Below are 18,187 nucleotides of genomic sequence, written 5' to 3'. Positions count from 1 at the left end.
TTTAAAGTAAATTCAGATGGTAATTCTGTCGAATTACCGCACATGCAAATACAGCTGTTTTCCGCCACTGCCGAATACAGCAAAAATATATCTGACAGGCGTATTCCGACAAAGGCACTGCCGGTTGAAGGATAAAAGGTTATATGACGGGGTCATACAACAGCCAAGGTCACATGACGACGGTGTCTACAGTTGACGGGGTCACACAAGAACTAAGGCCACATGACAAGTTGACGACCAATTATGACAGAAATCCCGTGTATCACCACTGGAAATACCACCACGTCCAACACAGTCGAATAATTCCAACTTTGGAAGACACAATCGACAAGACAAATTTACTAAATATTATTATTACCCTCACGTGTCTACTCTCACTTGTAGATACCTGTCAGTTGTCTAACAGACATTATAACTTCTCGTGTCTACTCTCACTTGTAGATACCTGTCAGTTGTCTAACAGACATCATTACTTCTCGTGTCTACTCTCACTTGTAGATACCTGTCAGTTGTGTAACAGACATTATAATTTTTCGTGTCTATTCTCACTTGTAGATACCTGTCAGTTGTGTAACAGACATTATAACTTCTCGTGTCTACTCTCACTCGTAGATACCTGTCAGTTGTGTAACAGACATTATAACTTCTCGTGTCTACTCTCACTCGTAGATACCTGTCAGTTGTGTAACAGACATTATAACTTCTCGTGTCTACTCTCACTTGTATATACCTGTCAGTTGTCTAACAGACATCATTACTTCTCGTGTCCACTCTCACTTGTAGATACCTGTCAGTTGTGTAACAGACATCATAACTTCTCGTGTCTACTCTCACTTGTAGATACCTGTCAGTTGTGTAACAAACATTATAACTTCTCGTGTCTACTCTCACTTGTAGATACCTGTCAGTTGTGTAACAGACATTATAACTTCTCGTGTCTACTCTCACTTGTATATACCTGTCAGTTGTCTAACAGACATCATTACTTCTCGTGTCTACTCTCACTTGTAGATACCTGTCAGTTGTGTAACAGACATTATAACTTCTCGTGTCTACTCTCACTTGTAGATACCTGTCAGTTGTGTAACAGACATTATAACTTCTCGTGTCTACTCTCACTTGTAGATACCTGTCAGTTGTCTAACAGACATCATTACTTCTCGTGTCTACTCTCACTTGTAGATACCTGTCAGTTGTCTAACAGACATCATTACTTCTCGTGTCTACTCTCACTTGTAGATACCTGTCACTTGCCTAACAGACATTATAACCTCTCGTGTCTACTCTCACTTGTAGATACCTGTCAGTTGTCTAACAGACATCATTACTTCTCGTGTCTACTCTCACTTGTAGATACCTGTCAGTTGTGTAACAGACATTATAACTTCTCGTGTCTACTCTCACTTGTAGATACCTGTCAGTTGTGTAACAGACATTATAACTTCTCGTGTCTACTCTCACTTGTAGATACCTGTCAGTTGTGTAACAGACATTATAACTTCTCGTGTCTACTCTCACTTGTAGATACCTGTCAGTTGTGTAACAGACATTATAACTTCTCGTGTCCACTCTCACTTGTAGATACCTGTCACTTGCCTAACAGACATTATAACCTCTCGTGTCTACTCTCACTTGTAGATACCTGTCAGTTGTGTAACAGACATTATAACTTCTCGTGTCTACTCTCACTTGTAGATACCTGTCAGTTGTGTAACAGACATTATAACTTCTCGTGTCTACTCTCACTTGTAGATACCTGTCAGTTGTGTAACAGACATTATAACTTCTCGTGTCCACTCTCACTTGTAGATACCTGTCACTTGCCTAACAGACATTATAACCTCTCGTGTCTACTCTCACTTGTAGATACCTGTCAGTTGTGTAACAGACATTATAACTTCTCGTGTCTACTCTCACTTGTAGATACCTGTCAGTTGTGTAACAGACATTATAACTTCTCGTGTCTACTCTCACTTGTAGATACCTGTCAGTTGTGTAACAGACATTATAACTTCTCGTGTCCGCTCTCACTTGTAGATACCTGTCACTTGCCTAACAGACATTATAACCTCTCGTGTCTACTCTCACTTGTAGATACCTGTCAGTTGTGTAACAGACATTATAACTTCTCGTGTCTACTCTCACTTGTAGATACCTGTCAGTTGTGTAACGGACATTATAACTTCTCGTGTCTACTCTCACTTGTAGATACCTGTCAGTTGTGTAACAGACATTATAACTTCTCGTGTCCACTCTCACTTGTAGATACCTGTCACTTGCCTAACAGACATTATAACCTCTCGTGTCTACTCTCACTTGTAGATACCTGTCAGTTGTGTAACAGACATTATCCATCGTCTTACGGACGTTATCTACATGTCTAGTACCCCATGTACAATAGTATTCCATGTGTCTGATGAACCCCTCTCACATTTAAACGGACCATATTTACAGTTAAAATGCGTTATAATAGATAAAGGAAAAACACGATCCTACTATGTCAGCAACTGAACTCGGGTGCCCGGTGTTGATTAAGCCAAAGAAGCATGAATGACGGTGACTTTATAAAACACGTTTATGATGGATGGTAGCATATTGTGGTACACGAGAACAACAGAATTTCACATTGTAATGGGCACATTTACACACTGCTAAATACGTCTTCATGGCAAAGCGGGATTACCTGTAAAAATGTTTCGTGTTTCGGTGAATCTCGGACCCCATTTAACTTTTCAATTGAATTTGTGCACTCAGAAAACAATGTTTAGCAGCACGCGTGTAGAAATAACTGAGAAAAACTTTTCTGTATACATAAAGTTTAATCTTCACTCGTGATCGTTAACGAGATACAGGCCGTGTTTTATAGTGATATACCCAAGTCTAGGATGTAAGGTCAGTCAGTACATTGTGTTAAGTGTTAATTCTGATTCTACAGCCGAATAGTGGCGGTATTAGGTGTAGCGAGTCTATCACCAGATTTGACGTACTTAATGGTATTGTTAAGATGTATCGAGAGTTTTCGGAGACTTGAGATAGACGTTAGATTGGTGAAGGTATTATACATATGTATATAAAACGAACTTTTTCATCAGGGTCTTCAAAAGGGATATGGGTTCCCCGACTGGTTCCAAAACGAAAGATCTTTATCTGTGATTCCAAAATAGGGATAAGCTAGGTTTTCAATAAAAGGAAAGAAGCGTTATTTGCTATAACAGCACTTTCTGTACTAAAGAAACACCTCAGTGGTTAACAAGACTGGTCATAAAGACAGGTCATTGTAATACACAATAATAACAGGATATTCTACTGAATACACCCAGGTCTCTCTAGGACTGGTTACAGGACAGCGTGACCACCCATTAAGGCTTGGTCTCTAGAGGGATTTCACTGCACGGGGATTGAACAAAGGACGACCTTGTTAATAACGTTCACTGGTTCCACGAGATGATCATAAGTGACGATTACTTTTTCAAAGTTTAAACGGGATTTCAACCCATAACGATAATCATTTATGTAAGCACAAGCACTCGAAACAGCCAAAAAAGTAAGGAAATGTTGAAAATAAATGATGCATTTCCAAATTTAGATCTAAAATTGAGATAAAAAATACCAACAGTTTTATGTGACGACTTGCTTTACAGTGCATACACGAGTGTTGCACGCGATCCGTCGTGGTGTGACCTCCTGTGGTATATAAGCCCGCGTACCCCCTGGGGAAGCGTACTTCACCGCCATCCACCTTGAACGACGTAAGAGCAAGAGAGAGCCACACCTCCAATGTTGGGAAGGATTTTACTGCTTGTTGTGATACAGCTGGCCAAGCTAGGTAGGTGACGGCATTATTTGGTGATTGTGTTGTCACTTACGGGTCTGTTGGAGTAGTGTTATTCTAAAAGATTCGGCTTTTATTGTAATATTTACAGCTATGACCCAGATTCTCGTTTTCATCCTTTTTATATCTAATTCCTAATTTGGACTAACGTTGAAGTTAAACAGTTATACAGACACATTTCATTTTTCCAGTTATCGCAGCTTTTGACACACATATTTGTACAAATATAGCATCACTGTGATACCTACAATTCTGTCAACATATATAATATATATATATATTTACATTTCAATGTTTACTTACACTTTGATAACCATATATATCTCATAGGTAATTAGAACAGACTGTACCTCAACCCGCACCTGTTCACGTATACGTAACAGTGTAGTTGGAAATATTTGTTTTTCAAGATTACGTTCTAATTTTTATGATTAACAATGCAAAAAAATGTTTTATATATTTCAATTTTGTAATTTGTGTCAGTCATATTTTTAATTAAAACTTTCATTGCAAACTTGTGATTTATAGGCATTTTTCATGCAATTTCCAAATCTGTGTACTTCACTGCGAGAACTAATCAATTTTGTGGAAACTCTCTAGTTTTAGTTTATCCGACAGTTCGCGTGGGTGAATAATTGTACAACTGTTAATTACAGGAGCTCATACTTATTTCGTTACAATAGACAATTTACATATACACTAGTAAAAATACAAGAACGTTGATAACGGCAAGGTTTTTACCGCCAAACCATTATCTTTACTAGCCGCTAAAATAACAATTTACGTCATTTGATTTCGTATCATTTAGTCAAAAATCTTTTCTACATTTGTCAACTTTAATTCGTTATTTCTTTGCTGTTCATATTAGCCATCAAATTACACACAGAATTGTAATTTTGCCAATATACCTGAATTGAACTGATCAATATAAATGCTCTGCTTCAGTCTATATTCTGTATTTTCTCTACACAAACATGGAAGAAAAAATTCTTTTAATTTTAATTTAATATTGAGCAGCAAACAGGAAACTGACGGTAAAAGGTGGCAGATATATGTTATCTATCACAAACCTTCTTTCGGACTCAGTTTGATAACAAACATATAAAGGTTTTCTGTTAATACTGATTAGATACAGTCGGTAAGGTTGAGTATTACACGATCTATGTCTTGTCAAGCATCAGGTATTTTGGTTTACACATATTTTATTGCATATAAGTAGCAATGGGATTGGGCACAAGTTTTACAACTTATATCAAGCCCATTCCAAACCTATCAATATATTGTATATATGTAGATCATGTACCAGGTAAGTGATGAACAGTACTTGTCCCGTTAACATCCTTTGACCGATAGTACATTGTTTGGGCGTGTAAATCATCCACATCACATATACACAATGAAGACATACAATAGATATCAGTCGAGTAAAGAGATTTGATTTCTGATAGGAATATCGTTTACAAGTTTCCATTTCACGCTTTATGGCCCTGAACTATCACACCGTTTAGTCTTTCTCGTCCGTATTCCTCATTGAAAAGATCACTTTTGTGCAACCTAAAACTTTTTTAAATCAGATTTGAACTCGAAATAATCCGACTAGGAAAAATATTGAGGTATGACCTATGGTGGTGGTAGCTTTAGAAGCCTTACTCATGTGACACCATTTGTCCTGAAAACACCATCACTGGTGCTGAATACACGCGGAGGCCAATGTGTAGGGCTCGGTAACGGGTGTCGCAGAGAGATAGTGAACTTTTTTCGCTGGTTTTGTAACTTTGTTTAAACTTAAATATCACAAGGTTAAATCCATTGCACCTTGTATAACAACTCCAATTGATTACGTAATAGCTATTTAATCTCGAACATGTGATTGTGCAAGTTTCTTATGTAATTTGAAAATATAATATTATTCTAGCTTGTGCGAACAGAGACATCTCTGGTTCGAATGGTCGCAGGTGTGAAGTCAACTAGAGACATCTTTTTTACTTTTAATTGTTTTACACTACAAAGAATTACTCGGGGGCACCATTACTGATATTTAGTTGAAAATATGTTGGTTTATTAGTTACTCGGTCCAATTACTGATCACAGATAGCCACTATTGACAGCTATTGTCAATATACTGCTGAGCACTTCTAGTTAGTAAAAATGTAAGATGGCTGGTGGTCCCAAATGGAGGATAGCAATTCTCGTGAAAAACCTCATTTCTGTCCTACATTTTACGAGTGCCAAAGTTTTACTTTGTCACATGACCACAAGTCTGACGTAATGACAGTGATGGTAAAATAAATGACCATCCTTGCCAGAAACAGTACTTTCAAGTAGAGACGGGCAATACTGATGCAATAACATCGCGGTATTTGTCACATGACAATGTACGGCAATACAGTTTGTTTTCCAAATGACAAAGGATTTCAAACCAATTTGAACGGTTGGGTTGCGCTAGCCCTTTAAAAATAAACCCGAACTAGACTTCCCAAGACCCAGCGAGACCGTACAGGTAAGGGAGACGATCAATTTTGCCAGCAGGACAATGACGATATTTAGGGAGCGCGCCCAAGTGTGAGGCAAGGCTCCGAAAGCGTGAATCCGGTTCTTTTTCTCATTTACCCGTGATTTTCTGGAAATAAAGCGAAATAAAGTGTTGCCCGCATGAAAGTACGTGACAGTATTGTAATGGAAATTGAAGTATAAGAGTTATGTCCCTTGAATATGACTTGCGTAATGGAAATTGAAGTATAAGATTTATGTCCCTTGAATATGATTTTAGCTAATTATATATTGGTTAATTTGTTCATCTAATGGTTTTTGTCGATTAATACAAATGTTTATAATTATGTAGTAAGATATGGAAAGGTATTTTGTACTATTTTAGTATGCATCATTTATGGTAAATTAAATACCAACAATTGTCACACCTAATGAAAGAGTTTATTATACATGTAAATAGAAATTACTTTGAATGATTGCGAGCGCTGTTATACCGACTGTTGGTGAAGCTTTCAGAGATACACAGACGACGAAAGACTTCTAACTAAGCAAGTAACACAGTCATTTGTAACAGGTGGTGGGTGAAAGTCTGAAATAGTGGCTTTTCCAAAACTGCTTGTCAAGCTGGTGCTAGAGCTGTTTAGTTCTCACCAAAGCTTGGACTTTTGACTGTAGGTAGCTAGCTATAGGGATAGGTTAGAACCCGAGCTAGGAACACGAGCAAGGGTTGACTTAGTTGGTAGGACAACCTAGTGCTTAGTCAGGACCGACGAAGTGGTATTGCTCGGCGATTAGTTCAGTAGTTGGAACTAGGGTTAGGTGAAGTCACGGGGTGTCGAGCTTGCACTCACGCTCACATGCTAGTCAGAACAGTCTGTGTCGGGACAGCAGTCCATGTGAATACTAGTTCGTTCGTAGTTTTATTGTTAACTCAGGTAGAGTTTGCTGTTCCACGCTATATGTATATATCGGCATTTGTTAGCTAGTATCTCTGCAAGGAATCAGAGACTTACCCACCGTGTGCAAAGCTAGGCTGCACGTTACAGTATCAGATGTTTGATAACAAAGAATATGAATATGAAAAAAAATCGGTGTTTCAAGAAACCGGAGAGTGACATTAACAAACGTGGTAATGTTCTACTACCGTTAGAGGGATTTATTGCGTCCCTGCTTTTAATGAAGGGGATGCTCTCTTTGGTACACATTTGTTCTATAAAAGATAATTTAACATCAATTTTTACGTATAAATATACCAAAATACGATATATTCTGATATATCTAATATCCCTTTGAATATTGAAAATTGTTTGCAATATTATACAGTTACTGTCGTGGTGCTTAGTGGTTCATTCATAATCCAGTAAATGTGATGACCCTCTGGACTTCTGGATTTTTGTTGAACATATGAATGTTTCCTATTGAGAATGTTTCTATTTACCACTAAACCTTATTTTTACAGGGCTTACACATGCGCGACCTTCTCACGACCCAGGTCAGACTGGACAGTGTCCCTCCACTGGACTCCCCTCGGGTGGCCTGAGAGAGTTGAATGTGATACATGACGCCAAGCCTAGATATCGACTTGATTTACAACAGACCCAAAGTGGTTATGTACCAGGTCACACATACACAAGTAAGTACAGAAAAATATTGTTTCTAGAGGTCACTTTGAGTGTGTGACATTACAGGACTTTCATCTGGTCAAAGAACATCCCTAGAGGTCACAAGGTCTGTGTGAAAGTACAGGCCTTTTACCTGGTCACACTGTGTTGTTTGAGGTCACAAGGTCTGTGTGAAAGTACAGGCCTTTTACCTGGTCACACAGTGTTGTTTGAGGTCACAAGGTCTGTGTGAAAGTACAGGCCTTTTATCTTGTCACAACTGTCTTTAGAGGTAACAAAGATGGTGTGACAGCACAAGTCATTTATCTGGTCACACAGTGTTGTTTGAGGTAACAAGGATGATGTGAGAGACATTTACCTGGTCACAAAGTGTTGTTTGAGGTCACAAGGATGGTGTGACAGTACAGGCCATTTACCTGGTCACACAGTGTTGTTTGAGGTCACAAGGATGGTGTGACAGTACAGGCCATTTACCTGGTCACACAGTGTTGTTTGAGGTCACAAGGATGGTGTGACAAACAGTTACCTGGTCACACAGTGTTGTTTGAGGTCACAAGGATGGTGTGACAGTACAGGCCATTTACCTGGTCACACAGTGTTGTTTGAGGTCACAAGGATGGTGTGACAAACAGTTACCTGGTCACACAGTGTTGTTTGAGGTCACAAGGATGGTGTGACAGTACAGGCCATTTACCTGGTCACACATTGGCAGGAATTTTCCTGATTTCATCTTCACATGTCATCATCCAAAAATCAATTCGTTCCAAAGCTTAATCTATTCTTTAGGTTGAATGTGGAAAAGAATGAGTTTTCAGTCTATGTAACCACCAGTATGATACAGTAGTGGATTTGTGTGGAGATGTCTTTTGTTTTGTGCTAATGATAGATAACATCTGTTTTCAGTCTACGTACGTGCCCAGGATCCTAGTAAAGCATTTAGCGACATATTGCTGTCTGTGACATCAGAAGGCAGAGCTTGCCATCATGGCAACTTCAGCATCCAGTCAAAGCACTACTATCAGCCTGAAGGATGTGATCACATGGTGCTCAAGAATACACGAGAGTTTGAACACACCTTTGTATTCCAATGGACTGCACCGACCTGTGGCTGTGTCATTCTTAGGTATATAACATCTATCTTATCTACATTGTTACTGTATCTTTACACAGTGTGTGTCTTCAACACATTCAGTCACATAAAGAAAAAGATAAAAATCTGATGATGAATTTGTGAATTTGTCTGTAACACTTTCACTTAATGGTTTCAGAGCTCGTGTTAAGTCAGCCGACAACATCTACTACCTGGATAACGAGAATGTCATTGATGGGTACCTGACCAAACGTGTCTGTCGAAGCCACATGTCTACAATACTATCCAGGGTAAATATTCCTACTCCATGTTCCATCAGTGACACATTATTTCCCCATTGTTTTGATGGTAGTCTGATCAGCTGGTCTACAGAAACTTTTGAACCATGGTCATATTTTCACCATTTGTAGATAAGTCACTCAGAGCGTGAAGACTTACTCTGCCAAGTAGTTAGCAGGCCGAATGATCAGATAGTCAATGAAGACCACTTCTTAAGGAGAAGAAAGATGAACCCCAGCCAGATGACTGTCCTGGAGCGGGATGCCCTCCAGATCTCGCTAAGTCAGCGAATCTATCAAATACAACAGTGTTGTGTTCAGGTGAGGCACTGCTGTTGTCAAAGAGATAAAGTAATTATAGAGCTCAAGGAATATCAAACATTTACCAAAGTAGCCGGTCATGGCTGAATCAAATCTGCCGTGTGTAAAGTTAAAGCTTTTATATACAAGAATACATATATGCTGGTAATACCCAATAATGAAGGTAAAATTCGTGACCAATCAATTGAATGTTTGCTTTAAACACTAAGAGAAACATTGGATGAAATTTCACAGAATTTCTGAAGCAATGGTTAAAACAGATCTTTGTGATACTGAAGTGATTTACTGTTGGGTGATCTGTTACAGAAGGGTACTGCCAAGACTGACTGTTTGGGAGATATTCGTCGTCATCGCATTGATCAGTTGTGTGCTAATACCCAACAGGTGCCCTTCACTGTTCGTGGCGATGCATATATGACCGAGCATCGAGACAACTGTTGCTGGCGACTAGGTAAGGTTTTGTCTCTAGTGTCGGCATGGTTACCACTGCTGGTTACAATGCCATAAGTCCTTACTGCCATGCCTATCCCAATCCACATGTTCTAGCTTGCTTTGTGATTGTCAAACACGCCAATGTCAAAATATCTTTTTCTCATTAAAAACATGTGTAATTTAATTTTTTAGTCAAATGATTTGTTGCTCCGTCATCAGTTTTAAGCATGAAATCTTTTTCAAATGAAAGTGATAAGAAATTATTATTGTTATTCTTGCTACTTAACAGTATACATTTTGTTATCTGGTTTTATCATCAAATCCATGACTACCATCTATATGGGGCTTGTCCCTTGAGTCCAAATGAATAAAACCCTCCCCAATTACAGGTGAACGGCGCTACAATTGTTTCGCAATGGGCCACCAGGGTGATGGTGTTCCTGTTCTCCAGAGTGACATAGACAGGGCCATTGCCATGGTGACAGGTGTAAATGGCTTTGACGAGTCTGACCCTGTTAATGACTTAGAGGATTTCCCCAACAGGTTGAGTGAAGAGGTAATGATTCTCTATCATTGTGCTTAAGTCATGGTGTACGTATTAAAGAATATCAGACGATATTCAGTGCTTCAGTCATGGTGTACTTGTTGAAGAATATCAGACGAAGTTAAGGATATATATAGTAACCTAACAATATTTGCTACAAATGTCCAGACTCTATTTAAAACAGATCATATTGTTTTATATTGTTCCAGCTTGTTCACTTTAAGACATACCACAATGAGTTAGAACAAGAAAGCAAGCATGTGGTAGCTGATGTTCCTCGTGTAGTCTCCACTTTAGCACCACGATCTAACAAGGTGCCTGAAAAACTACCAGTTCTTTCAAGATACAGGATTGCTGAACAGTCGAATCAGCCTGTTTCTGAAGAGACCACCCCACTTAAGCAACCTCCTATGGAAGATTCTACCAACATGGAACCAACACCTCAAACAGAGTCACTCATTCAAACCACCCAAGGTGAGATCTGAAAGTTAATAGTACTCTTCCCTTTCAAAAAGAGACTGATTTAAAAGTGTCTTTACCTTATGTTTATTGGTGTAGACCTACCTGTAACCTGAGGTTTAAGTAGATTTACCTGTAACTTTAAGTTTACCTGTAAATGTTCCACATACAGGGCTGGAGAAGAAGTTGTTGCGGGCACAGGTTGAGCTGGAATGTTGCCAGCAGGGTAAAGTGTATGGCGCAAGGCTGGTCTCTGGGGACACCTGGGACAGGTGTGAGCAGAGGACACGCAAGGTCACCAAGGCCATGAAGGGGAAAAAGAAGCGATGGTGTCGCAGGTACCATCGCAGGTGCTGTGTGGAAAGTGTCCTAAGGTAGGATTCTTTTTCTTCTGCACTCTTAGATGTCTTTTAGACGTAAAAAAAATTGTTGTGATAACAATGAAATGGCTTCAGTATACATTGCAAGAATTCGTCTTGTACACTAATTCATACAAATAAAATCAGATGATTCTCCAATTAATGGTCGATAGCCAGGATAGTGATCTGTCAGAAACTGGCCAGGTTAGTGATCTGTCAGAAACTGGTCAGGTTAGTGATCTGTCAGAAACTGGTCAGGTTAGTGATCTGTCAGAAACCGGTAAGGTTAGTGATCTGTCAGAAACTGGCCAGGTTAGTGATCTGTCGGAAACTGGTCAGGTTAGTGATCTGTAAGAAACTGGCCAGGTTAGTTATCTGTCAGAAACTGGTCAGGTTAGTGATCTGTCGGAGACTGGCCAGGTTAGTGATCTGTCGGAAACTGGTCAGGTTAGTGATCTGTCAGAATCTGGTCAGGTTAGTGATCTGTGAGAAACTGGTCAGGTAAGTGATCTGTCAGAAACTGGTCAGGTTAGTGATCTGTCAGAAACTGGTCAGGTTAGTGATCTGTCAGAAACTGGTCAGGTTAGTGATCTGTCAGAAACTGGTCAGGTTAGTGATCTGTCGGAGACTGGTCAGGTTAGTGATCTGTCAGAAACTCAGGTTAGTGATCTGTCAGAATCTGGTCAGGTTAGTGATCTGTCTGGCCAGGTTAGTGATCTGTCTGGTCAGGTTAGTGATCTGTAAGAAACTGGCCAGGTTAGTTATCTGTCAGAAACTGGTCAGGTTAGTGATCTGTCGGAGACTGGCCAGGTTAGTGATCTGTCGGAAACTGGTCAGGTTAGTGATCTGTCAGAATCTGGTCAGGTTAGTGATCTGTGAGAAACTGGTCAGGTTAGTGATCTGTCAGAAACTGGTCAGGTTAGTGATCTGTCAGAGACTGGTCAGGTTAGTGATTTGTCAGAGACTGGTCAGGTTAGTGATCTGTCAGAAACTGGTCAGGTTAGTGATCTGTCGGAGACTGGTCAGGTTAGTGATCTGTCAGAAACCGGTCAGGTTAGTGATCTGTCAGTCAGGTTAGTGATCTGTAAGAAACTGGCCAGGTTAGTTATCTGTCAGAAACTGGTCAGGTTAGTTATCTGTATGAGGTTAGTGATCTGTGAGAAACTGGTCAGGTTAGTGATCTGTGAGAAACTGGTCAGGTAAGTGATCTGTCAGAAACTGGTCAGGTTAGTGATCTGTCAGAGACTGGTCAGGTTAGTGATTTGTCAGAGACTGGTCAGGTTAGTGATCTGTCAGAAACTGGTCAGGTTAGTGATCAAACTGGTTTAGTGATCTGTCAGAGACTGAAACTGTCAGAAACTGGTCAGGTTAGTGATCTGTCAGAAGGTTAGTGATCTGGTCAGGTTAGTGATCTGTGAGAAACTGGTCAGGTAAGTGATCTGTCAGAAACTGGTCAGGTTAGTGATCTGTCAGAGACTGGTCAAGTTAGTGATTTGTCAGAGACTGGTCAGGTTAGTGATCTGTCAGAAACTGGTCAGGTTAGTGATCTGTCAGAGACTGGTCAGGTTAGTGATCTGTCAGAAACTGGTCAGGTTAGTGATCTGTCAGAAACTGGTCAGGTTAGTGATCTGTCGGAGACTGGTCAGGTTAGTGATCTGTCAGAAACCAGTCAGGTTAGTGATCTGTCAGAAACCGGTAAGGTTAGTGATCTGTCAGAAACTGGTCAGGTTAGTGATCTGTCAGAAACTGGTCAGGTTAGTGATCTGTCAGAGACTGGTCAGGTTAGTGATCTGTCAGAAACTGGTCAGGTTAGTGATCTGTCAGAAACTGGTCAGGTTAGTGATTTGTAAGAGACTGATCAGGTTAGTGATCTGTAAGAAACTGATCAGGTTAGTGATCTGTCAGAAACTGGCAAGGTTAGTGATTTGTCAGAAACTGGCCAGGTTAGTGATCTGTAAGAAACTGGCCAGGTTAGTGATCTGTCAGAAACTGGTCAGTTTAGTGATCTGTCAGAAACTGGCAAGGTTAGTGATCTGTCAGAAACTGGTCAGGTAAGATATCTGTCAGAAGCTGGTCAGGCTAGTGATCTGTCAGAAACTGGGCAGGTTAGTGATCTGTCAAACCGGTCAGGTTAGTGATCTGTCAGAGACTGGTCAGGTTAGTGATCTGTCAGAAACTGGTCAGGTTAGTGATCTGTGAGAAACTGGTCAGTTTAGTGATCTGTCAGAGACTGGCCAGGTTAGTGATCTGTCAGAAACTGGCCAGGTTAGTGATCTGTCAGAAACTGGTCAGGTTAGTGATCTGTCAGAGACTGGTCAGGTTAGTGATCTGTCAGAAACTGGTCAGGTTAGTGATCTGTGAGAAACTGGTCAGTTTAGTGATCTGTCAGAAACTGGTCAGGTTATTGATCTGTCAGAGACTGGTTAGGTTAGTGATCTGTCAGAGACTGGCCAGGTTAGTGATCTGTCAGAAACCGGTCAGGTTAGTGATCTGTCAGAAACCGGTAAGGTTAGTGATCTGTCAGAAACTGGTCAGGTTAGTGATCTGTAAGAAACTGGTCAGGTTAGTGATCTGTAAGAAACTGGTCAGGTTAGTGATCTGTCAGAAACTGGCAAGGCTATTGATCTGTCAGAAACCGGTCAGGTTAGTGATCTGTCAGAGACTGGTCAGGTTAGTGATCTGTTAGAAACTGGTTTTTCTCTACTTATTGCATCCATGTTTGGTTACAAGGTCACCCACATCTATTACAATTCCATAACAAATGTGATATCTTTTATAACCACATCTTCACCTCCAAATCCAGAGGTAATGTGTTTGGGTTATTTCAGGAAAAATACAGTTACTAAGGTCAGCTTGAGTACCTCGTAATAAAGCTCTAATTTATCCTTAACAACAGAATTAAGCCTACAGACACTTACTACTTTACCCAAGCTTATTATTTATTCATTGTATGTATCCAGATATAATGTCAGAGATGTTATGTATTGAGATAGGTAGCAGTTGCCCTGATTATAGTTTCCAACAGTTATCTGCAAACTATTTCAGTTAATAAAACTAATTTAAATTTACAGTTCGGTTAATGGGCGTCGCTGGATGAACAGCCTGAAGCCAATAACATCTTATTTGGTTTCCATCAATTCATTACTTCATTCTCGCCAAAAAGTTTGTCCACGAAACAGGAAAACAATTTTAAAACTTCAACATCTAGTGACAAGAGCCCAACAGCAAGCAAAGAAACTTTACACATTAGATGATAATTTCTCATCAACTGAGATGTACCTAGCAAATCAGTTTCATCATCGAAAGCAAATTGATAAAAATATCAACTTCAAAAATATAGTCAACAAAACACTCTTGGAACCTAATTATAAGATGGACAAAGTACCTGAAAGAGGACATGATAGTAGCATTCACCTTTATGGATTGAATCTGCATGCGTCACGCAGGATAACACAACCACTCCGCATGATCTGGGGTCAGAACTCTATAAAGTTGGAAAATAATCTTTAATTTTGAAAAATGAGCTAAAGTTACAAGGTAATGATTTATATTCTCATCCCTATAAAGCCATACATCATCACACATCATCATCATTGTGTCTATTTTTAGCTAAAATACAAATGCACGTTATCAAACTTCCATAAACTGCTTACTGGAGTTTCTCATATTGCTTACTTTTTCAAGGTGATATACAACTTCCTATGTACCACATCTGTCATAACGAACACCACCATATACAAATGAACACCACCATATACAAATGAACACCACCATATACAAATGAACACCATATACAAATGAACACCACCATATACAAATGAACACCACCATATACAAACACCACCATATACAAACGAACACCATCATATACAAACACCACCATATAAAAACGAACACCACCACATGCAAATGAACACCACCATATACAAACACCACCATATACAAATTAACATCACCATATACAAATGAACGCCACCATATACAAATGAACACCACCATATACAAATGAACACCATCATATACAAACACCACCATATACAAATGAACACTACCATGTACAAACACCACTATATACAAATGAACACCACCATATACAAACACCACCATATACAAATGAACACCACCATATACAAATGAACACCATATACAAACGAACACCACCATATACAAATGAACACCACCATATACAAACACCACCATATACAAATGAACACCATCATATACAAACACCACCATATACAAATGAACACTACCATGTACAAACACCACCATATACAAATGAACACCACCATATACAAACACCACCATATACAAATTAACACCACCATATACAAACAAACACCACCGTATAAAACTAACACCACCATATACAAATGAACACCACCATATACAAACACCACCATATACAAATTAACACCACCATATACAAACAAACACCACCGTATAAAACTAACACCACCATATACAAATGAACACCTTTATATACAAACACCAACATATACAAACGAACACCACCGTATAAAACTAACACCACCATATACAAATGAATACCTTTATATACAAACACCACCATATACAAACGAACACCACCATATACAAACAAACACCACCGTATAAAACTAACACCACCATATACAAATGAACACCTTTATATACAAACACCACCATATACAAATGAACACCACCATATACAAACACCACCATATACAAATGAACACCATCATATACAAACACCACCATATACAAATGAACACTACCATGTACAAACACCACCATATACAAATGAACACCACCATATACAAACACCACCATATACAAATTAACACCACCATATACAAACAAACACCACCGTATAAAACTAACACCACCATATACAAATGAACACCTTTATATACAAACACCAACATATACAAACGAACACCACCGTATAAAACTAACACCACCATATACAAATGAATACCTTTATATACAAACACCACCATATACAAACGAACACCACCATATACAAACAAACACCACCGTATAAAACTAACACCACCATATACAAATGAACACCTTTATATACAAACACCACCATATACAAACGAACACCACCATATACAAATGAACACCTTTATATACAAACACCACCATATACAAACGAACACCACCATATACAAACAAACACCACCGTATAAAACTAACACCACCATATACAAATGAACACCTTTATATACAAACACCACCATATACAAACGAACACCACCATATACAAACAAACACCACCATATACAAATGAACACCACCATATACAAACACCACCATATACAAATTAACACCACCATATACAAATTAACACCACCATACACAAACAAACATCACCGTATAAAACTAACACCACCATATACAAATTAACACCACCATACACAAACAAACACCACCGTATAAAACTAACACCACCATATACAAATGAACACCTTTATATACAAACACCACCATATACAAACGAACACCACCATATACAAACACCATCATATACAAACACCACCATATACAAATTAACACCATCATATACAAACACCACCATATACAAATTAACACCACCATATACAAACAAACACCACCATATACAAACGATCACCATCATATACAAATTAACACCACCATATATGAATGACCACCACCATATGCAAACCAATATCACCATATACATGCTCTGATCTATCATAAAAAAACCACCATTTACATCCTCACTTATTGCCAATCACTCCTTGCTATCACTTCATAACCCCCAGCATCAGCTGATAAAAATTTCCTCTCATTCGAACAGCACCACTCTCTCTATTTGGTGAATATATGCTGTAAACTAGCTATCAGTTCTTTCAAAATATGATAGATGGAGATAAGTTATAGAAAGCTATATATCATTAGCACTGTACCAGGATGTAGTTTTGTATAGAAAGATTAATTGGTATTTTAATTGAATTACATTTTAAAGTAATGTTTCCGCAATTAAGAGAGTCAAGAATGATAATATAGGGTCTCACACAAGCTCATTAAATCACAGACCAGCTAGTTATTTTAGTTATTTTTTTCTTGCCTTCACTTACTAAAGTATCTCTTGTTATTTTTTTGCAGGCCTCCCCCAGTAGCTGAAGATGAAGACCAAAGACCAAAGGGTCATGTTGATGAAGACACCCAGGATTCTGGACTAGAAAGGTTGGAGGAACAGTCTCCAAATATCAGGAAAAACTCAGATAACTTCCCAGTCATAACAGCCACTGATGAAATGACCACGGTGACTGATGTAGAGGGTGGCGATGAGGAGAGAGATGACGATAACCATGATGATGATGATGATGATGATGATGATGATGATGATGATGATGATGATGATGATGATGATGATGATGATGATGATGATGATGATAGTATGGATAGCTCTGAGGAAGAAACAGAAACTGATGCTGAGGATAAAACTTCTGATATTGAGGATGGAAATATCAATACTGAGGAAAACACTAGTAGAAACAATGAAGAAGATGATGATGCTGATGATAATGGTGATGATGATGATGATGATGATGATGATGATGATGATGATGATGATGATGATGCTGATGATGATGGTGATGATGATGATGATGATGATGATGATGATGATGATGATGATGATGATGATGATGATGATGATGATGAGTTGACCAGAGATATGGAGACAGTATCATCACATGGTGCATCCACAGACCAGCCACAGACATCCAAGGACCAGCCACAGACA

General features: G+C 39.0%; 1 protein-coding gene across 1 annotated transcript; it reads left to right on the top strand.

Annotated features, from left to right (window-relative positions):
• Positions 1–3,777: 3,777 nt before the first annotated feature.
• Positions 3,778–18,013, top strand: LOC132559065 (uncharacterized; the record flags this gene model as incomplete). The annotated part of the gene is made up of 14 exons (XM_060223673.1): positions 3,778–3,826; positions 7,782–7,955; positions 8,848–9,067; positions 9,213–9,324; positions 9,445–9,633; positions 9,940–10,084; positions 10,455–10,621; positions 10,819–11,083; positions 11,241–11,442; positions 11,601–11,766; positions 12,319–12,480; positions 12,858–13,273; positions 17,545–17,625; positions 17,839–18,013. Coding segments are annotated over exons 1-14 (2,523 nt in total), but the record flags the coding sequence as incomplete, so codon positions are not given.
• Positions 18,014–18,187: the final 174 nt, after the last annotated feature.

This window comes from Ylistrum balloti, unplaced genomic scaffold (assembly GCF_031769215.1).
Source record: "Ylistrum balloti isolate Yb309-2 unplaced genomic scaffold, AGI_CSIRO_Ybal_v1 Utg370852, whole genome shotgun sequence".
In the NCBI taxonomy this organism is placed as follows: Eukaryota; Metazoa; Mollusca; class Bivalvia; order Pectinida; family Pectinidae; genus Ylistrum; species Ylistrum balloti.
This window is presented reverse-complemented; position numbering and strand designations above follow the sequence as displayed.